The sequence below is a fragment of the Anoplopoma fimbria genome, chromosome 24 (assembly GCF_027596085.1).
Source record: "Anoplopoma fimbria isolate UVic2021 breed Golden Eagle Sablefish chromosome 24, Afim_UVic_2022, whole genome shotgun sequence".
In the NCBI taxonomy this organism is placed as follows: Eukaryota; Metazoa; Chordata; class Actinopteri; order Perciformes; family Anoplopomatidae; genus Anoplopoma; species Anoplopoma fimbria.
In genome coordinates, this window is record NC_072472.1 from 11,996,915 (window position 1) to 12,019,363 (window position 22,449).

General features: G+C 38.0%; 2 protein-coding genes across 7 annotated transcripts; one reads left to right on the top strand and one right to left on the bottom strand.

The window, feature by feature from the left end:
• Window positions 1-560: 560 nt before the first annotated feature.
• tmigd1 (transmembrane and immunoglobulin domain containing 1) lies at window positions 561-7,533 on the bottom strand. Of its 6 annotated transcripts, none has more exons than XM_054626578.1 (8): window positions 7,467-7,533; window positions 4,726-4,780; window positions 3,944-4,011; window positions 3,609-3,693; window positions 3,140-3,430; window positions 2,071-2,364; window positions 1,870-1,973; window positions 562-1,766 (listed from the first exon to the last, which is right to left on the bottom strand). In XM_054626578.1, exons 4-8 carry the CDS (start codon window positions 3,670-3,672, stop codon window positions 1,755-1,757), a joined length of 765 nt encoding a protein of 254 aa, XP_054482553.1. In that variant the 5' UTR covers window positions 3,673-3,693; window positions 3,944-4,011; window positions 4,726-4,780; window positions 7,467-7,533; the 3' UTR covers window positions 562-1,754. The 6 variants fall into 6 exon arrangements, with proteins under 6 accessions (XP_054482551.1, XP_054482553.1, XP_054482556.1 ...); XM_054626581.1 differs by lacking the exon at window positions 7,467-7,533 and adding an exon at window positions 7,244-7,335 and having other exon boundaries at window positions 3,944-3,994; window positions 4,726-6,941; XM_054626577.1 differs by lacking the exon at window positions 7,467-7,533 and adding an exon at window positions 7,244-7,335 and having other exon boundaries at window positions 4,726-6,941.
• Window positions 7,402-21,148, top strand: slc47a1 (solute carrier family 47 member 1). The gene is made up of 17 exons (XM_054626574.1): window positions 7,402-7,705; window positions 9,340-9,441; window positions 11,762-11,830; window positions 11,955-12,103; window positions 12,592-12,634; window positions 12,961-13,005; window positions 13,840-13,937; window positions 14,566-14,663; window positions 14,843-14,956; window positions 15,441-15,508; window positions 16,470-16,578; window positions 16,944-17,019; window positions 17,105-17,174; window positions 17,279-17,411; window positions 19,007-19,101; window positions 19,495-19,608; window positions 19,695-21,148. The coding sequence occupies exons 1-17, from the start codon at window positions 7,493-7,495 to the stop codon at window positions 20,067-20,069; spliced, it is 1,971 nt and encodes a 656-aa protein (XP_054482549.1). The 5' UTR covers window positions 7,402-7,492; the 3' UTR covers window positions 20,070-21,148.
• Window positions 21,149-22,449: the final 1,301 nt, after the last annotated feature.

Consider the following 22,449-nt stretch of genomic DNA (forward strand, 5'->3'; position numbering starts at 1 on the left):
AATGTTCAGGTTTTGTTACCAAAACATACAGGTTGATTCAATTTAGCAAGTTTTTATCCAGTTGGTGTTGTTGTTGGAGGCTTTTGCATTATTCTACATCGAAAAGTGTTTCTAATATGTTGGCCACTTCATTGACAAACATAAGGAAGACATCTCAATGTAATAAATCAAATTCATGTAAATTGACATCAATACAACAAGGACATCAAGTCTCTAAGTTATGCTTGTCTTTTTCTCACTTAAATATTTCATTCTGTGTCTTAATTTGCACATTTATACAAACATGTCTTAATCAGGGATAGGATGGGTTTAAACTGAAGAGACCAGCAGATGTCACTACAGACTCGCATGTGAAAAACACTTACAAGCACCAATGCTTAGAGGTCTTTGTCATATGTTTTTGTTTTAGTCAGTGGGGATTTAACAAAGACAACATCCAACCTTTATACTTTTCTTTTACTTTTATATTTTTATTGTAAAACAAATGTATATACATCAATAAATAAGAAAATATAACCAAAGCTTTATGCAAGATTAACGTTCTCATTTTTGCACACAAGAGCTCTGAGAATTTCCCAGAAGTAATCAGTTAGACCTTACAGTATTAATAATTACTGATTTTTGGACACAGCTAGCTGTAGAGCCTGTCAGAGGAAATTACCACATAAGTAAATTCTCAAAGCTGCAAGCAGAACAAGCAGCTTCTCTCACAAGAAACACCTTCAGTCAAGCTTGTGTTCATAATGTACTTCTGATAATTTAGCACACGTGTGCAATCTTGTCTAACGTGTTACAATCCATGCTTGGTATTGCAATGTTTTATGTGAACTTGTAAAATGTTATTTTTTATTGGTAGAACACAACTATCTAGACCTTGACCCTCATGCCATGGTAGTCCCTGTCCTATTGTTTCGAGTAAATGTATAACATGATTTTAACAAGCCGTGATTGCATTGTCGAGTCAGAAGTTAAAGTTCAGTGCTAATGTGGAAACTAGAGAACAGGGTGGTGAGGAAACAAAAGCACTTTTATTGCAAAGATATGAACAAGAATCAGGCAGAAGTGCATCACACTATGAAAAGTGACACATTCAAGGATGATCTCAAGGTCATATTGAAAACTTCACAGATCGCCCTGCTACAAACTAAAGATGATACAATGGATAGCATGCTACATTTCTGAAAGATTTTTAAATACAATTTTGGGGAAAATATCTGGTTAATTGCAAATATTTAGATGAGAAGAATCCCATGTCTGTACAGTACAAAGCTACTTTCAGCAGCTGGTTAGCTCAGTTTAGCACAAAAACATGTAGTGGATGTAACTACCTGGCTTCGTCCAAAGGTAACAAAATCCAGTTAGTTTCCCTTTGAGTCAAGTCTTTGTGTTAACATGCTGGCTGTACTGTATAGCTTCATATTTATCAGACAAATACTGTAAGAGAGTGCAATTGGTCTTCAAACACTCAGCATGGAAGCAAATAAGTCAAAAAATGTCTGAAAATGTCAAAACATTCCTTAAAAAAAAAATGTAATATATGATAAAATTGTTTCATGGGAAATCACAATCTCCTTCACGCAAATTGGTTAAGTAGAGAAGACGAGAGCCAACTCTTTATTTGAAAGCAGTCAACGCTAGATCCAAAAGGTGCTTTAAAGTTGCCAGACGACGCCATACGCTAATTTGCTTTGTTGACACCGTCATCATCATCGTCATTTGCATCAAGCTTACTGGTAATGTCAGCTGGGCACAGCCTACTTGCAGCACTGTCAAAAGAGAAATAAAGCATTGGGAGGGTCAGTTTGCAGTCACTCAGGGTAATTTCTTTGTGCTGTATGGTAGAGTATGTGTGTGTGTTTTGTGTGTTACCTTTCTAATTTTGTGCCACCGTGAAATGACAGCAAGAAGCGCAGTGAGGCACACCACCACTATCCCTGCTATAATGGGCCACAATGGGACCTTCATTGTCATGTCTACAGAGAGGAGGAGGAAGACGATGATCAACCCACTTTGTCATCACTCTCTGATTCATCAGTTGATGTGCTGATTACACTGATTGTGTGAACTGACCTTTTACTGTGACACTGAATTGCTTTGTGGTTTCGCCATAACCAAATATGGGAGACTTTGCTATGCACTGATATGTGCCCTCATGCAAGCTTCTCTCCACTCTGTGGGCGGTGAGCTGGCTTGTAAAGCCATCGTTGGTCAACAAGAAGCCATCTGTGAATAGATCCACCACGCTTCCATTGAGTGTCCAAGACACAGATGAGACAGGTGGATTGGCCCAGATATTACACCGCAGGATGAGCTCTGCCTCTTCTTCTACTACAACTTCCTCTGACCCAGAGAGCTCTGGGTGATCTGAAATGCAACGCCACCTCATTTTTAATCTTCTAGCTAGCAGTTTTAGCAGTTCTACCAGCATGCTTCTTAGGATGGCAATGCCAATATGTTGGTGGGACACTACTTTGGAGCAGGAAGAAACATCTCAACAACTAGTCTTTCATGATTTTTTAGTGTATAAATCAACGGGAAGAAGATGTATTCAAGAAAAGGGCTTTTGTAAAGACATGGTAAACATTATATCTTCTAAACATCAGCTGATGTTAGCACTAACCTCAAAGCATCATTGTGCCTATAGACAGCCACACTGGAGGCGCTATGAGGCCATACTTAGGCTGTGCTAACATCAGCATGCTACCATGCTCACATGACAATGCTAACATGCTGATCTTTAGTGGGTAACATGATCACCATTTTAGTCAAGCATGTTAGTATGCGTGCCAAAACAAAACACAATGTAGAGTTGAGGTGGATGAGAATGTCATTAGGTTTGCAGAGATTTTGTCTTTAACCCAAATATTGGACAAAGTGGATTCTTGACTGGATGGTGGCATTAGAGGAAAAGTCAGGGGATCACTAAAGTCAGTGGGATTCATCCTCTGGAGACCATATATATCTGTCCAAAATTTCACTTCAGTTCAATCAGTAGTTGTTGAGATATTTCAATGTGTGCCAAAGTGGTGGACCAACATGTCCATATGGCCATAGTGTGGCTAAAAATAACCTTAAAGCTTTAAATTAGTTATAGTTACTATAATTAATATTATTCCAACATTTATTTAAAGGGACTCACATGTGACATTCAGTGTGACCGAGGCCATAACTGTGGCATTTTTGCTCAGGCGGCAGGTGAAAGTGGCACCGTTGTCTTCATGGATGACGGGTGAAACACACACGCTGCTGTTACCCTTCTTATTTCCTTCTGTCAGAATTACGACAGCGTCATTCCTCAGCCAGACCAACTCTTCATCATCCTGAGTTTCAATGCCGCCTTTAGACTGACAAACCAGAGACACAGTCTTCTGCAGCTCTGTCTGTATGACACCATCACTGTTGACTTCTGGGATAGACTGGATCCTGACACCTTAGGAAAGTAAAGAAGGGAGAAAGTTGAAAGTGTAATGGGTGGCTGAGTGAAGCAGTGAAAGCTTAGATTGCACAAAAGTGGAGAGAAAAAAAAACATTTTACTGGAATAATTTTAGTGAAAGAGGCAAGACAGTTCAATTCTTATTGACCAGACTTTCAAACCAGATAGACTTACCGAATGTCTGGGTTGCACAGAAGAGGAGCGAAAGGAAAAAAAGTGGTCTGAACATCAACTTCATTTTACACTTTCTTGGATAAACCTGAAGGAGAGGAAAAGAGCATTCATACAGAGTTTATTTTAAATCCTAGATAAATTTAATTCACCAAAACTTCAGCACTTGCAACAGAAAAGAAAATAGATGTGTAGCAGTAAGATACTCTAAACGTTGTTAACATTAATTCAATCTATATAAATTCTTTATACAACATTGTGCTTCATTTCTCTATGCCTTTTTTTTATTATAAATAACTCAGAATTGTTGTTGAAAGGTGCTTTACAAATAAACTTGCCTTGCCCAGTATTCTCAGTTGTTTTTCTCCGCCTCGTTAGGCTACCAACATCTGTGACACAAGCAGCACTTAACAAATGAATCATTTGTGTTTTTACCCTCAGTATACATTTCCAATTTACTTCCTCTCTTTCTGTCGATCTAAGTTGCTTGCAGGCCAAACTTATTAGGCCAAAACAATCAAATCATGGAACAAGCTTAGAACACTTGGTCAAATAATTAAAATTTTGTGCACAGGTGTTTTGATCGATTTAGGAGTCCAAAGACAGGAAAGATGCTGTTTGCAAGACATTTTTTAGTAAAACATAAAACACCTGCCATGTAATAGATTTTTCTAATACAACTGAGATAATTTGTGCTCTAAAATAATACATCCAAGCATAATATATGTCATATCATAATATGAGATCATTTAGCATTAATGAAATGTAACCAGAATATTGTTTCCAAGAAAAGAAACCAAATTGTTGTTGTATTCTCTAGAAGGTTTGTTTATAATTCTGAGGACTAAATATAGAAAAACCTGTTAGATCTGCTACATGCACAAAATTGTTATGTAAATGCAGTTCATTTTTCCTAAAATGGACAGTTTATTACTTGAAGTTAACAGTAAAGTAATATGTCATTGCAGATTGAAGAAAAAATATAAGTTACCGTTTCTTTCAGCAACACAGTACCATTGCTATCTGCCGTTATACCCATACAACAAGCAATACTTGTGAAATAAACTCAACAAAATGCAGCGTATATTTATAATAGCTCGCACATTAAAGATGTACTTACCCAATAATGATAATTTCCTATTTCTTTTCTGTGTTGTCTTTATGATGTTCCCTGTCTGTGAATATGAGAATGTGGAGGACTGCTCAAATCTTAAGTGGCTCTTATATACTTCACATGCTCAAGAGGACACTTTTATAACTTCCTTCAATGTTTCTCTATGACCTTCTCATCATTCTTCTTCCCTCTTCCTGCAAAAACCCTTTCCATCCGCCCTACCCTGATTTCTTTACTTTTATATTGTTTGCGTACTTATAACGTGCGAGAACAAGGACACTTTTTTATTGGCTGTAGTCATTACAATGGCACTAAAACTTCTAGGGTGTGGATCTCAGGATTAAAATACACATTTTACAGGCTTTTTCCATATTTGCTTTCAGTAGTTAAAGGTTTTTAAAGCAAATAAGACATTGATAATGCTATGTTGATAATGCTATGTTGATAAAGCATTTTCTTTAGTATTTTTTGGTTTATGTTTGACCTGTGAACAAATGGCCTTTTATGAATACATACTAGATTACGAAACTAGATTTCTCCATAGAGTAGCCTTGCTGTAGTTTATTCCTGTGTAAAATAATTGGTAGCTTGCAAAGCTATGTTTTCGAAGTAGCTTCCCCAACAGTAGCTATAGCTTATCTTTGCTGTGTTTTCAGGCCAAAGGACCCAGACTTTGTTTTACCCGTAATTACTAAGGCCAGGTGTGTTTATGATGTTTCCAACAGCCCTCCCTCTCTTTCCCACCAGAGAGAGGCATTGACCAGCTAGAAAGGTTTCTTCATGTGCAAGTAGGAGACCTATAGCACCTAAGTTATAATTAAAAAATAACTTGTTTTAGTCATGTCTTGTGCAAACCTTCTACCTCACTGCTTCTTCACTTCTGCATTTGCAGTTGATAAAACAGATTTTAAAATACAATGTACACAGGATGCTTTTTGCCAACGACTCTACATAACAATCCTGGTGATGGGACAAAGGGGATGCTGTAGCTCTGGATGTGATGAGGAGAGGACTTCTGATGAGCTCAACCTGGGCGCTGGACATGATGACTGGAGGGGAACGGGGTGGAGAAGGGTGAAACGATTGCCTAAAATGACAGCTAATAGCAACAAGATAAAAAGCAGTGACATGATTGGCTGATGGAGACTGTGGCAACATTTGGCTTTTTTAACAGAAGAGTGAACGCCCATGATCAGCTGATTACGAAGCAGAACTGTGAATGAATAGCATAAAGATAGTCTTTCTCATTGAACTTTGGCTGAGCTTTATTATTATTGCTTTTACTACTTTTATATCATAGGCAGTTCCCTATGTCCTGTCTCAACCCCAAGCACACACTTTAAGCTTCTTAAAGTGGTAAGCCTGAATCTGCTAACCCCTTTTTCAGTCTGACAGCTTCTACTTGCTCTGGAAAAAAAGAAGGAAAAAATCCCTATTGTGATTTTGACTGAGCATAAAAAGTGCCATTTGTATTAGTCATGCCTCTTCAAAACTCCAACTTCTTTGCCCATGTATTTGCATTTGATATAGTGAATTTTAATGCATTATAAGCTTTGGACTTTTTATAAGCAGCACATGATATTCAGTCAAGCTTCTTTAAAAAATCTTATCTGTAGGGTCAGATCAAAGTTCAAAGGTTTGTAGCAATTGCAACACATGTTATATAAGTGGGAAGAACCTGAGCCCTATGTGAAGGTTGACTACACACACACCTGTAACCTTTTCAGCTGTAATGTGTAAGCTGATAGCTGTGCTTTTGACCTCTATTGGCCATGCTGTTTTTATAGATGATGCATATCAATTGTGCTCCTCCTGAGACTGTCTTTTCTGAGCAGCCAAAGATAAATATCAGTGAATCAATTTCTACTGTTGCTCAGTCACAGTCCTTTATTAACATATAAGCTGGAGATACCTGCAGATATTGGTGAATGGGTGTTTAAGTTGCAGAGCTCTATCAAGTTTAAATTGATGAGAGCAGGTTTGTTTACACGTGTCACCGGGTTTGTGTGTGTGACGAGTCCACGAGGAGACTGACCTAAGGGGTAAAGTCAGTGGTCAAAGTACAGAGGTAGATAAGGGCAGTTGGTTATACATGTGCACACACACAAACATAAACAGCATGGCTGCCCTGTTATTAATTAATAAAACCTTGCAGAGTTAAGGCCATCAGAGCTCTCTGTGTTCGTCTAGCAAACAAGCATTCTTCATCAGATTACTTAGCCCTATAAGACCACACACACACACACACACACACACACACACACACACACACACACACACACACACACACACACACACACACACACACACACACACACACACACACACACACACACACACACACACACACACACACACACACACACCAAAACATGTTAATAAAACAGGTTCACAAAGTACTCACTCACTGTAAATACATGACAAATACTCAGACACACTGAATTCCCTTCCTCCTTAGAAATATTAAACAGCCCTGCTTTGACCATTGTATCCACAAATAGAGATTTTTAATCCTTCCACTCACCCTGTCACTTCCTCTGTTATCTTCTCCTCCCTTCATTCTCTCGCCTCCCTCCTCCTCCAAACCAAAGTATTGAATCAATAACTTTATAAACCTTTAAGAAGTGCATGTGTATATCTAAACCCGGGTAGACCTGCTGCCTCTCTCCTCGCTCTCTCTTTCTCCGCTCTCTCTTTCCCCACCACTCCCTCTCTCCCTCCCTCCCCTGTCCCTTAGCTTTTCTCACTTCTCTTCTTCTTGTTTGGCGTTTGAATGGAGAAGCTGGGTTCCTCGGACCCAGCTCACCCTTTGCCGGGTGCAGGGCCCTTTGATGGGGTCTCCGTTCCCAAGACGGCAATGGCTGAGGCAGAGGATGCGGCGGCAGCAGTCAGCTCAAAACTTTTCCGCTGTGCGTGTGTAAGACGTTGGCTACCACTGGCCTACAGAGAGGAACTCTACCAGGTCCTACGGCTTACAGGTCCACTTGTGAGTAGGGGAAAGTTGAAGTGTTGGTGGGGGTGGGGGGGGGATTGGTATGTCAATTGTGACTGCAGGCCTACTTCTGATTGTTAATAAGAATTTGAAGACCACCTTCCCAAATAAATGAGAGCAAAAAACCTGAGAGGAGAAAAGCTTGGATGTAAATATCTGTTATGCCTCTGTCAGCTGTAGTGACCAAAAAGGAATTTCCTGCTTACCCTTACCTATTAATGCCTGTTATTGAATCCAGATTTAATATATTCATGGTCATTCATGGTTTGGTGGTATTATAATGTTAACTCGTCATTGATATTTTGCTTTGTTTATACAAGTATGTTCTTAACATATATTGAAAATCTACTGGTTAGATTTTTTACACATAATAGAACAGATGTTTAGGAAAGCGGGGCAGGTCGCTGCCAGAGGCCTTGCTGAAGTCTGAGATCAAGGATTTCATCTGATTTTGCACCAAATCTGACCTGTCAGCACCAATGACAAGCATGAAGAATAACTAAATAGAAATAGGCAATTCACCCGCTGATGTTCTCGTTTATCTATGTAGGTCATAAAAAGACATCTGTATTAATTGAGGCTATTTCATACCCAGTTAAAAGTTCCTCAAAGTAGCTTTAAGTTATATACATGAATCTGCAATGGAAAGTCATAGCAGCACACTCTAAAAACAAATGCGTTGGCTCAACAAAAAAAATTAACGCAACAGTTTGCATCAATCTTTTTTGAGTTATGACAACTTCTAATGAAATTATGTTCAACCAACTCAAGGTGGAGAAAAATTAAGTTATCAAGCCAATTTCATTAAGTTACTACAACTTGAATTTTGTTTTAAATCAATTAATGCAGAAATTTGAGCTTAAATTACAAACAATATGAAGTTGATGTAATTACCAACATTATTATGTCAACACAACTCATTAAAATAATGTTTGCAACTTAAAAGGTTTATCTAAATCAATAAATTAGAATTTTTATCTTGCAACCATGCATTTAATTAAGTGGTGGTAATAGGTCCCCTGAATTACTTTTTAGAGTGCAGTAGCAGGCTTACTTCTATCATAAAACATCAAACCTTTTCTTTTTTGTGTGTTTATGTATGCACTCTAATCTGTAGGAGCTGTAAAAATTGTGTCGAGATGTTTAAATAACAGTAAGGAAAGGAATGTATCAATGTTATGACACGATAAATTGTAAAACACACAAATTGCATCATTTTGCAGTACCATGGCCCACTAGACATTGCTCTAAGGCCAACCATTGGACCTCGGCCCAGAGGTTGAGAATAGCTGGTTATTTCATTTAAGTGCCCATCCAGTTCTTATATTCAGTGCTTGGAGTTATTGTTAAATATGCACTGTTACAGGGAACAATCCAACAGCGCAATCAATTACCAGTCCTGAAATATATTTACAATACGCAAATTAAATGACATGGTGCCGAAAGTATATCTGGGTGTGAACCTGTCTGAGCTTTTTGATTTCACAATGCTGCTTTCCAACATCCAAAATCTTTGTTGAGTCACATAAGCTGTTTGAGCGCAGCTAATAGCAATAACTTATTTCATCAGTTCCACCTGATCAATGACGGGCTGCTTGGAAATCCAATTTGTTTGTTTGTTTCTACAGCTGATGTCTCGGATTCTGAACTTCCTCCTGCCATTTGTTAACACCATATTCTGTGGTCACATTGGCAATGCTGAACTGGCTGGATATGCACTGGCCTCAGTGGTAATATTTTTACTCCTATAACTATTACCTACTGTACTAATTAGACTGTTGCTCCTACTGACAGTACTTTTTTCTCTGATCACATTTAGAGTTTGAGTGTGTGAGGCTCATTTTGTGTACCTTTAAAAACCATTAATGCCAAAGAGACTTGGCAATACTGTGATATTATTTTCCCAAAAAAGTACAAGTATATTCACATCAGCACCTGCAATGTCAAAAGGGGAACACATACGGAAAGAACTGCTAAGATGTTAAAGAGCTGTTGTGCAGTCAACAGCACAAACAGAAATAATTTAGACAGAAGAATCAATGAAAAATTTGATTTGAACCATGTAATGGAATTAAAGTGAACAAAGACAACCAGAACAATAATGTAACATTATCATCCCATTTCAAGAAACATTTCGATAGGTGGGTAGATTAGCCAAAATCTGAAATCGAGTAAAAAAAGTGGAATAATAAAAAAAGTACAAAACAATTACTTGAGTAAGAGTTAAAAAAAAAAAGATTTGAGTGTCATTATTTTTTTTTAAACACTTGCACACTACTGTCAAACTAACCCTTACCCAGTTATTTTGTATTTTATTTTATTATTATTTGGCAAATGAATAAGAAAATCATGTGCATGTGCTAAAAGGGCCGTGTCTGCACAGCAAATCAAATCCAGGTCTCTCCAATCACACGAAGACAATAAGTTTAGTGAAGTGGCCCAATCAGTCTCTTATCTTACTGAAAATGTCAGATGACTCATTTTGGCTAGTTTGGATATAATGCTGTTATGTTTGCTTATTAATTGCCTATTATGTAGGTAGGCTATGTTCTCTTCTTCAGCTTGACCTGAGGACCATTATATCAGTTATTATGTCCACATGACATAAATGCAGTCTTTTTTTCTTTGTGTGCATAATTTGGTCTTTACTCGCTCTTCATTAGGCTAGACCAAGCATGACAGTACACCATGTGTATATTGTTAGCTTGAATATTTACATCACAACAGAAAATTAAGTATTTTAAGCATGTGTGTATGATATTAAATTAATTATCTGAGTGCGAGGTTACACATTGAGGCTGTCAATGCGGACTAGTCGGCGTGATGACATTTTGTAGTCTCATTTAGCCACTTGCAAGCAACCACCTTTTTTAGAGAGACTTTAAAGCCATAAAATTATCGAGAGGAGTATCTACTCATTTATTTCATATTGTACAACAAAACTTTGAAATGTCTTAATCTTGTGTTAACCACAGTCCTTATTTCAGGCGTCTAACCAAAAACTCTTCAAAAACCCATTGACTTTGAGTCGAGGGAACAGGTAGTACAAAAAAAAAAATGGTGACTCATTTACAGGATTTACTCTTACGGAAAGTTTATCCCCCAAAAACTAACTATAAATGTGAGCTGTAAAGCAGCGTCATTGGTAGTTCTGTTAGCTGTTAGCCAAACAAACTGTCCAAAACAATAGCATTGTGCAAACTGTTTCCACCCCACTGTGTCTCTGGCCGCAGAGTAGCAGCTGGAGGTCTGCAATGCACTCAGCTGTGTTATCACTAGCAGCTGGTTAAGAGTAGTGAGTGAGCGGTCAGCAAGCAGTCAATGGCAGTAGAAAACAGGAAATAAAAGGTGTTTTAAAAAAGTGTGAGTGACTGCGGCCACGAGAGGTCCTTTAGCATCCCAAAATTCTGGGTAGCCGGCTGCAGCAGAAAGCCAGATTAGCCGTGGACAAACACGAATGTGCACACTCACACAGTCACTCACTGGCGGAGAAAAAAGCCCCCTACTCTGTGAACCATTCAGTGACACATCGTACCTCGCGGCTGTGGAAATTGTCATCCAGGATGACATGCCCTATACCATAGGCTTTCCAAGTCATTGGCTAATTTATTTGCAAACAGTCCCTAATTTACACATCCTGTTAACAAGGACATAAAAAAAACATGGCGATCCAGTGGACATCTTTTTCTACAGTATACACACACTTTTTTTTAAATTTCAGTTTCTATTTAGTGAGGTAATTTCATTGAGATTGAGATCTCTTTTGCAAGAACTGAGAGCAAAAAGACAGCAAATTAAGTCACACGTGATAGATGCACATCAGCATTAGTTTGGTTGGCCATCTTGGTCTTCCAAAATAGCTTTCTCTCTTTGGTTTGCTAAATATAACCATGCTGTTGAAATACAATAATGCAAATATTGATCAGAGGTATGAGCATCAAGAAAAAAGGATAATTAACAAAAAACATTTGAACGGTAACTTTTTATAACGAAAGCCAAACTAAGTTAAACTATCACTGTTTTTCTGGTTTTTGATTTTCTACCTCTCAGATGATTAACATAACCACAACTGCAACAGGTTATGGCCTCGCCCTGGCCTGTGACACACTCATTTCTCAGGTGAGCAAACCACATCATCTGTTATAATGTCTTCATTGTTATAGTATGTTGTCTACAGAAAGGATTTCATTTTTAACCTATGTAAACAGATTCAGTTCTGTGTTGTCTCATTTGTGTTTTGTAGACATTCGGCGGTAGGAACATGAAACGTGTGGGAGTAATCCTCCAAAGAAGTTCATTGATCCTGCTGCTGTTTTGTCTGCCCTGTTGGGGTCTTCTTATCAACACTCACAACTTGCTGCTCATCTTGCACCAAGAGAATGAAGTGGCAAGGTAAGTTCAGAGTATATAAAGATTGTTATCTTTTTTTTATATAAGTGTGTTCTGCATGCTGCTCGGTTAATGACAAACTGTTAGTTGGGTTGTTTAAGGAAAAAAAGAGATCCTTATCTTATCTTTAGTGCCATGATTTTTCTTATCATCACTGTCTCTATGTGGTGTTTTATTCCAGGTTAGTGTGTATAGAAGTATTTTATGAGGATGTGCTTAAGTTCAGGTTCATGTAGATATTTGTTCAATGGTGAATTTGCAGCTTTAGCACCTGGATATTTGATAACACCTATATTTAGTTAGATATCTATCTTTTTATTTATTTTATTTTGAGGAACTAAAGCAACAAAGCAGGCATTTACTGTCAACGGACAGATGGTTTCGATACAGCATTTATAAATTCGCAAAAAGAGGGATATGTCGCAAAAAGTGAATTATTGTCTATGTGTTTGCTCTACTAAATTAATGTTGTCTGTTTTTCTCCCTTTCAGAATTGCCCAAATCTATGTGATGGCATTTCTTCCAGCTGTTCCAGTGAGTGCATTGAACTTTAACACTATAGTGTGGACTAAAATATTTACTGCCTTATTACAATAGATGTTTTATTATGCGATATTCTGCAGGTATTAGCACATAAGGTCAAACTACACACTCCGTATTATAAAAAAACAAGAAGATTAGAGAGACAGTAGTATTCAACCATTTTCATCAGATTATTAGCATGCATGTTAATTCATATGTTACAGATACAGTATTGACATTTAAAAGCAGCAACAAAGTTACTTTTGCGAATCCTGGTTTGTATCTTAGAGGTCTGTCAGTTTTATTCTTTAAAATTTCCCCTTTGTTACCTGCTACAGGCCATGTTCCTGCACAATCTGCAAATTTCCTACCTACAAAACCAAGTAAGTTTATAAAGGGAATTTTTTTTAGGGAAATGTCTCAACAATTGTTAAATTGATTGCTGTGAAATTTGGTTTAGACATGCTTGGGATGGATTGTAATAACTGTGGTGATCCAGTGATGGGAAGTTTTCTTCTAGGACCTCAATTAAGTCAATACTTTGGTTTATGGTGATGCAAATCTATTGACATTAACATTGTCTTCTGCTGTATTTTGGGCTTAGTAGTGCTAATTACTCTACATGAAAATGGTGAGCATGGTAAACATTATTATTGCAAAACATATGCATTCTCACTGTGAGCTTGTTAGCATATTGACATTAACTTTTAGCTAAAAGCACTGCTGCCGAAGTATATCCATTACATTACATTACATTACAGTCATTTAGCAGACGCTTTTATCCAAAGCAACTTACAATCAGTAGCTCAAAGCTTATATTACATATCATTCCCCCATTCACACACTGATGACAGGCTACCATGCAAGGTGCCACCATCAGACTCTAACTAACATTCATACAACATCCAGTCCACACCGATGGCAAAGCCTTCGGGAGCAACTTGGAATTAAGTGTCTTGCCCAAGGACACATCGACTGCCGAAACCGGGTACCGAACCGCCAATCCTCTGATTGGAGAACTACCCTGCTCTCCACTGCTCCATATCCCCACCAAGCTGCTAGCATGGCTGTCTAAGTCTTTTTTACTAGAAAGCTGTCTTCATTCTGAATTGGTTGTTTGTCTCAAACTTGCATGGATAATATTCATGCAGTTTGAATAATAACTGTAAAAAATTGGAACGCTGATTGTGGATTGCATGTCTTTTTTTTTCTGCCAGGGGATCATTCTGCCTCAGTTGTACACAGCAGCAGTAGCAAACATTTTTAACTTGGGGACCAACTACGTCTTAATCTTCAGCCTCGAGATGGGAGTCGTGTAAGTGTGTCACGCTGCTTCTCCTTACCTTTTTGGTCTTTTTATTGACTTTGTGTTGCAAGATATGATGTCAAGACTCAAGTGCCCTGACCGATAAAATATACTAGTTATGCCTCTATATCATTTAAAGCAGAGAAACTGTCTTTCTCTCACTTGTACACTGTTGTAGCAGATGCATAGCCAGGAGTTTAGGAAGAAGAGGACAGAAGGTCAGAGAGCTCATTATTTGAATCTATCTAAGAATGATTTGTTTTTTTGTTAGAACAGAGCCAGCAGTACACTGATGTTTATTATTTTTGTACATTATTTAGAGAGTAAGGCAGTGAAGGGAAAGAAGAGAGAGCTCTGACAGGAGTTGATCCTGGTCCAGCTGGACAAACATTTGATTCAACAGGCAGTCCACTTAACCAATCAAGTCCCTGTGGTCAGGTCAGGCCTTTCCCTCTCTCCAAATTTTCAAGGCTTATCCTCAGAAGTGTGCTCAATAGACTGTTTGTTGCTGACCTCCTTTGACCGCTCAGTGTGCAGCCCTTTCTCGTCTTTGCCTAGAGAGAGGGATGGAGTTAAAGTGGAATGTCACTGGACATCCCTTCAATATAAAATGATGTTCTCTGATGTGTGTTTGCAGTGGATCAGCAATAGCTAACGGCCTCTCTCAGATCGCCATTTGCCTGCTGCTGTATGGCTACATCAGATGGAAGAAACTCTATCAGCCGACATGGGGAGGTGAGTTATACACACAAATGTTAATAAACTTAATGGCCAAATCAGCATTTCTGCTAACCATCTGGGTGAAAAGGCAAATGATGCACGTAAGCAGTTGTGTTTTTAAATCTGTCTTCAGAAATGTGTCCCCCCCTACAGGTCCTCTTGAGCATAATCCTTCTGTGTTGAACTTTCTGCAGGCTGGTCCACTGACTGTCTGCAGGAGTGGGGCTCCTATATGAAGCTGGCTATTCCCAGTACATTCATGACCTGCTTTGAATGGTGGGTTTGGGAGGTTGGAGGTTTCCTTGCGGGTAAGTTTTGCTTTTGTTTGAAATTTATTTAAAGCCCCTTAGAGCGGAGCTTGAAATAGTCTTAGTAAGGCCAAATTTGAGCATGTGTTCCTCTTTATTTCTACAAACAAATACTTAAACCGTCAGGATAATTATAAAGAGCTAGCTTTTGTTTGGTATTGCCAAGTGAAAGGACACGTTCTTGCTGCAGCAACAGTGTATTGAATTGATTTACTGTTAACTGGCTTAAGAGGTATTTACAAAAGTAAATTTAGGTGTTGGACATGGGCACCTTTCAACCAGCAGTAAGAGAAGAACCTAAATGTACCATATATGTGACATGCAAAAAATAATCTGCCATAATACATCTTTTCTCTTTCTCATATGACCTTTGTCAGATGAATAAACCAGAAGCAGACTGTGTGCAGTTTACTGACTGTGTTTGGTCAAACTTCACAAGTTTCTCAGCTTTTTAAATGTCTGAATGTGACATTTTTTACATCAGGTGTACTGGGAGAGGTGGATCTGGCTGCCCAGCATGTGTTGGTGGAAATAGGAGCCATAACATTTATGGTATGCATCATCCAATGTGTTCACTGGAACATTTATGTACATATTATTAATTAACCATAATTCATCATGTTGGGAAATGCTGTTATTTACAATAGATGAGAAGGTTGATACTTCTCTCAATGTCTGTATGTCAAGTAAGGACCTAGATCCAGGAGGAGATTAGTTTAGTTTAGCATTGAGACTAAAAGAAGGGAAAAATAGGTAACCTAGCTCTGTCCAAAGTTCAGGACTAGAAAAATGAAAATATGCAGTTTATGTGTTGTTACATGGGACTGTAACAACAGGGATTTTTTTTATTGCCAGAGACATTCTGCAAAAAAGTGTTGTGCGGGTAGAAAAAATGTAATTGCAGCGTGAAACTCTCCTAAAACCACAAATTGTCTTTTTATATTTCCGTTTATGTAAAATTTAACAAATGAGATAACCAGTGCGGGATCCGACAACCTTTGATTTGACACATCAAACACCCTGAAAGACTTAATTGCAAAATTTCGAAGGGGTCTCTAAAATCATAAGATAATTATTTGTCACTTGCAATTGTCACTAAAATGTATTTTAAAAGCTTACTATTGCCCAGTATTCATTAATCAAACTGCAAAACCTTTATTCACTAATATGAATAGTGAGCGCGAGAGCCGTAAATAACAGCCAGATATCGAGGGAGTCGGCTTCCCTGGTTTCCAACGCGTATTTTGCACACAGGAGATATGTAATTGTGGTTGTTTGATGTGCTGTTAGGTTTACTTTTGATCTTTGGAGATACGCAGGCTTACTGTTTTGCCCTGCTTCCTGTCTTTATGCTAAGCTAAGCTAACAGCCTCCTGTGGCGTATTCACGTACAGTTAGTTGACACAGTAGTATGGATATTTTCATCAAACTATCAGAAAGAAAGTGAATAAGTGTATTCCCCAAAGCTGTGTGACTCATTGTAACATCAACAATTACCATGGGGTCCTTGCAGTTCCCTCTAGGTGTCCATGCAGCTACCTGTGTGCGTGTTGGGAATGCTCTCGGGGCCGGGAACACAGCCAGGGCCATACTCACCTGCAAAGTGGCGCTGGTTCTGTCAGGTATGAAAACATATATATTAGTAAACACAAACATACATACATATACATATATATATATATATATATATATATATGTATATATATATACTATAATCTAATCCGTACCCACTGAGAGTTCTTGATTCTTATTGGTTGGCAGGTTAATGAATACCTGCTACTACAGTATCACCGAGGTGTAATCAGTGTATTAAATAGCAACATTGCAGTTTGCTCTTCTTGTTTAAGCAAACACAAAACAATAGATAGACACCTGTGATAATCATGCAACTTTAATTTAAAATGTGTTGTTACTTTGTGAATCTGGACAATCGCAGAACATACATCTTGTCACACGTATTAATCTTTGCATATTGTCTTCGCTATAGGATTGCTTGCTGTGTTCCAGGGTATTGTGCTCACTGGCTCTAAGTCCGTGCTTGGCTACATATTTACAACTGATGAGTGAGTTTTAGACCGACACCTTCATTTCTGCATCCTGTAACGGCGACTCTGTTTTATGTTGATGATGTTCTTCTACTGTTTGCAGAAACATTGTGAAGATGGTCTCAGATAACCTCATAGTCTACGTATTTTTACAATTCTTTGATGCTCTTCTGGTATGTTATAACGAAACAGAATACATGTTCTTGTTTTGTATTGAGCTCTTCTGAAGAGTATACATGGCCTTTTTCAATTGTTTCTATCTGTGTGTGTTTTTCAGTGTGTCTGCTCAGGGATTCTTGTAGGATCTGGGATGCAGAAAATTGCTGCCTTATGCAACCTGGTGTGTTACTACTGCATCGGTCTGCCAATGGGAATAGCTCTGATGTTTGCTGCCAAGCTCAGAATAATGGGTATGTTTCTTTCCTATTCAATCTCTGTATTGTTCTGCAAAAAAGTTATGGATTTTATCTGATACTATCCTTTTTTGGTTCCCAGCATTGCAATCCAGTTGGACTCTAGACGGACAGTTGAAAATAAATACTGAAAATCTATGCAGTAGAACCACAAATGTCTTTATTGTTTTTTCTTGTAAAATAATAATGCAACTTGACCAACTAGGCTTGAGTTCAACATTTTGGCTGTGGCTATCTTGTTTTTTTTGCCTCTAGAGGTGACACAAGAAGGTGGAGATATGTACAACTGAACGCTATCCAAGACATTTTAGGCGACCAAAACTTCAATGTTAACTTTCATGAACTGAAAACACTGTTTAAGGGTTACAATTCTAATATAAAAAAAACAACAACACCCAGATCGGACAACGACATTGTAGCAACTGGTCAATCACAAGGTAGCCACATCCTAAACCATACCCTGCTTTATAATATCTTTTACTCTAAATGGGACCACAATTTTCTAAAGTAACATCAATCTGTATTGAAGTAGATTTGAAACTAGCGATCGAGACATGAGAGTCATTTTCTTATAGACTTCCATACAATCTTATTTCTTTTTGCAACCAGAGAAAGCTGGTTATACGCGTCATTGAGCCCCCTGATGGCTATAAGAAAGAAGCAGTGTGGAAGTTTAAGGCACTTCCACATTGGCTTCACTTTTCAGACCCGGAGGTTTCCACCTGGCTCCCACAGACGCAGATTCAAGAGACGTAATTAGAGGCAGTTAATAATACATCTCACAGCTCCCTCTGGAGCCACAAAAGGCATTATACAACTTATACAATATATGCAGTAGCACTCCTCAAGACCTGGAAACAGACTTTAATTCATAAAATAAATGGCATTTAAGTTGAGTTTTTAAAAGAGTGAACTTGATCAAATATACTTAATATTTACATTACACTACTAAATAAAGAATATCTAAAGTATATATACCCCACAGTAAAGTTGATGTATCTTGGCAGGTATCCCAAACAACATTCTAATTTGGGTTAACTTTAAATGGATGGTAGGAACCTTTACTTGTGCACATAGAGACCATACACTATTTTATTTATATGGTTCATAATAATGGTTAATTTCCTTGTATGACAAACTGAGGCTTTGACTTGAATCCTAAAAATATTTATTCTGTGTAATAATGATAGGAGGGTGCCTCTGATTTAATATGCAATATGTTTAGTGAATAATGCCTCCAGCAAACCTTCTGCTCTTTTTAGCCACTCACATGTGTGGTCTTCAGTGAAATTTCTCTACAACTATCAAATGAATGGATTGCCATGAAATTTGCTGCAAACACTCATGTCCCCCTTAGGAGGAAATGTAATAACTTTGGTGATCCCCAGACTTTTCATTTAGCACCCTCATCAGGTCAAAAATTTAATTTGTCCAATAGCTGCAAGCATAGCTGTATCTTTGTCTTTTTGTCATAAATATTAAATATATTAATTGTTTTTGCTTGTTAAACAATTTTCTTAGTAGTATGTATGAAGTGAATACACCTTAGATCTTTCTTCATTGCATGCTTTTTTGTGTCTGCCTCTGTTTAGGTTTCTGGTTAGGTATCTTTACATGTGTTACCTTGGAGACGGGTTTCTTCCTCTTTCTAATCTTCAAACTCAACTGGAAGAAAGTCACTCACAAGGTAGGAGGCTCTTATCTTTCTTAAAACCTTGCATGGTATTTAAACCATTCCAGAAAGGATTGAGGGCAAGAATTTGGATTAGCAAAATAAACTTTTGGCAGGATTTTAAATCTTTGTTTTGTTTAAGTTTTCTTTTGATTGATTTTCTTTTGCAAAGCTTTGTAAGTTATCTCGCGACAAGTGGTGCAACGAATCCTAAAACTCACAGTTCGGATCGGATCGCCAATATGGATCATCATTGATGATCTTTACGAGATTACATGTGAACACATCATGATAACGATATAATTTACCTTTGACCAATACTCATTTTCACTGAACAGAACAGAATTTTCATCCACGACTTTTCTACCTGAATAAAAATAAATAATTATTATCACTCTGTGTTTTCAGGCTCAACTGCGAGCTGGAAAGAAAGTGGTTTTGATACCAAAGCGTCCTACTAGTACATTGCTGAGTGAAGCGATGGTGCCCGACATCTCTGACATCTCTGACTGCCCTGAAACAGTAAGTACATAACAAATAGTAAATGGTGTGTAGTTAAATGGGGTTACACACATGTTGATTAACAGCAGCATCTTTGCACCCTGAAGGCCCAGTTGGACAGCAAAGAAGCTCCTAAAGCAGAGGGCTACAGTCCAGTCAACGCCCAGGATCAGGAGCTGAAAGTGGGTCACAAGGCTGAGGCCAACAACACAAATACAGAAAGAGCTGAGGGGGATGCTGAACGGATCAAAAAGACTTCAAACACCAAAGATCCAGCGTTGCTTTCTGTCACTGAGCTGATCTTGCGCCGGGGACTCGTCTTCCTGGTTTCAGTTGTCATTTTGGCCATAGGTGTCGCTTTTCACATTGCTTTCCCTGTACAGGAGCCCTCTGCCCAGAGCAGGGCCAACTTTACCCAGAACTGGACTAATGACTCCACTCCTACACCTTTGGCTCCACAGGACCTGACCCAAAACCTCTGAGCTATCTTTGACCTCTGAATGTAGACGTCTAGCAGCTGAACACGATTCTCACAAACTGACAATTTAGATCTCCTCGTGAGAAAAGTGTGGAATTTATAGTCTACTTGACGACCTGGGTTGTTATTATATAAAACTACAGCCTGACATGGGACAATGGATTTGCCTTGAGTGAAGAAAAATATGTTGCAGTGCTGCACTGTTGAGCTAATTCACAAAAAGCTGGAAGCATTATCAAAAATCCTTGGCCTGAGATGCTAAACTAGAACTAAAAGACACGCGATAAATCCTTCTCCAAAAGACAACATGGACATGAAGAATCTGATGTTCTTCCACAGATAGCTTATGATTTTTCCACTTTCTCTTACCTTGATTTACATTTTGCTCTGGGACATCGTCTCTTACTGACCTTTAATCATTTTCTCGTGTTTTTAATGTAAGTCTAAGATTGACTATAAATAGCTGAAGTAACATTTACATGTTTACTTGTTAATATGTAATACACTTTATAGCTATATGAGCAGGCTGTACATTACTGCATTGTCTTCCTGTATCAATCAGCCCTGGTATTATCCAGGACAGAGATGACTGTTGAGTGATGATGATGAATATTAGGCTAGTTATTTTTTACTGTTTATCGATGGCCAAAATAATGTATGGTCATATGATAGCACCCTAATCAATAAAAATGACTAAAGGTAGCAATGAAACTAACCAAGCCAAACATAATATTTCCCCAATAAATTTGTCAAATTCTGAACTGCAGACAACAGATTGAACTTGGTTTCTGAAGTTCAGTTGAAGGGAAGAAATACATATAATGTTGCCAAACAGTAGGCGTACTGATGGGCACAAAATACTACTCATGGTCCAGCTAGCATGAAGATTCATTAGTAAATAACTGCTAATGCTGCTACTTTCATGAGGTGGTCCTATGAAATAAATTGTTGACTTTTACCAGAAACACGAAAAACAACAAAAGTATTAAACCCAGATTTAAGATTTTTATCCTCGCTTAGTACATTATCTGAATTTCATGGCAACATCACCATTAAAAAAAGCTCTATGGATAACGATGTGAATGAATGTCTTTTTCTCCTCTTTACTAGAACTGGAAGTATAAATTTGATTAAAAGAAATTATAATACACCATTTATAATACAATTAAGTCATACTCAAATGGTCTCAGTGTTTTAGCCATGATTACTGTTTACATGTTGACTGTTTACTAGGAGTTTTAATTCGAAACACTATATATTTTCATATAACCATGTTCCAAATGACAGAAATCTCCCAAAACGATTGAAATAGTAATAAACAGAATGAACGAAGAGCTCCATGCTATAAGACACATAAAGAAAGAAAGCAAAGGCCCACAGGGCTCAAACAGGTATCATTACATTCGTCTCAATCATCTGAATCAGTAGAACACAATATCGCACTTGTTGGTGTCTATTTCCATCTGGTGGCCGCCATCAAAGTACTAAGAGCCCGGGGTCGGCTGAAAGCAGCCAAATTGGCACCTGGCTTCTAGACGATCCGTGTGACTTTCTGTTGGATTATAATGGCTGCAGACATGTCAGTTACTAAAATCTGCCATTTTGGGGCCAAATAATATAGTCCTTGGTGTATTCAGAATTTCTAGTTTTCAATGAGACGAAGTATATGATTGCAGAGTAACAAGAAAATTATTGTGGATCTTTTGACTACAACATGCTCCTGTATTTTTACTTCTTTAGTGTTAAATACTTAATAGGTAATAAGACTGAAAGCTGAATACTCCATGTTTTCAAAACAAATATATCTTCTATAAATAGATAATATTTCATCACTATTTTTGTAACGCCAATGGGGTAAATCAACGTCACTGACATTTACAGATATCGGACATCCGGTTGTGGCTATTTTCGGCTGAGGGGTTGGTTGTGAATGCAACCTTAAGGAATTGACTTTCCAGATCCGTGTGCTATTGGAATACATTGGAAAGTATACATGTATTTGGTGGAGAAACGTGAAATTATGAGCATACAGGTCAACCACGTTATCTGCGGTCATGTAGAGAACATCAAATACCAAATAGACTTAGAGTTTGGAGTTTATTGAGCCATGGAAGCGGCAAGGGCCTTGTTAACTGGTGACTCCCAACCAAATGTGTACGTGGTTGTTCGTAGTGACGGTAGCTGTTGAAAGCACCAACGGAACATGTAGGTGCCCTCGTAAAAGCCAATCAATTTTAAATACATACACATATGTGTTTATTATCTACGCCAACCATAGACGCATTCAGCTATAGATAGATAAATATCTTTATTTTCGTGTCATGCACAAAACAAGCCTAGCCCTCATGGGTTTATAAGAAACCAAAAATACAGCTGCAGTGGAC

Bases quoted from the DNA above. Each gene is read 5' to 3' on its own strand.
- slc47a1 (XM_054626574.1), top strand. From the start codon at position 7,493: ATGGAGAAGCTGGGTTCCTCGGACCCAGCTCACCCTTTGCCGGGTGCA. The intron at 7,706-9,339 runs GTGAGTAGGGGA...TTGTTTCTACAG, and splicing joins TACGGCTTACAGGTCCACTT to CTGATGTCTCGGATTCTGAA. The intron at 14,957-15,440 runs GTAAGTTTTGCT...TTTTTACATCAG, and splicing joins GGTTGGAGGTTTCCTTGCGG to GTGTACTGGGAGAGGTGGAT.
- tmigd1 (XM_054626576.1), bottom strand. From the start codon at position 7,279: ATGAAGGGAGGAGAAGATAACAGAGGAAGTGACAGG. The intron at 3,694-7,243 runs GTGAGTGGAAGG...CCTCTCCTTCAG, and splicing joins ATAACAGAGGAAGTGACAGG to GTTTATCCAAGAAAGTGTAA. The intron at 2,365-3,139 runs GTGAGTCCCTTT...GTTGCATTTCAG, and splicing joins GGTCACACTGAATGTCACAT to ATCACCCAGAGCTCTCTGGG.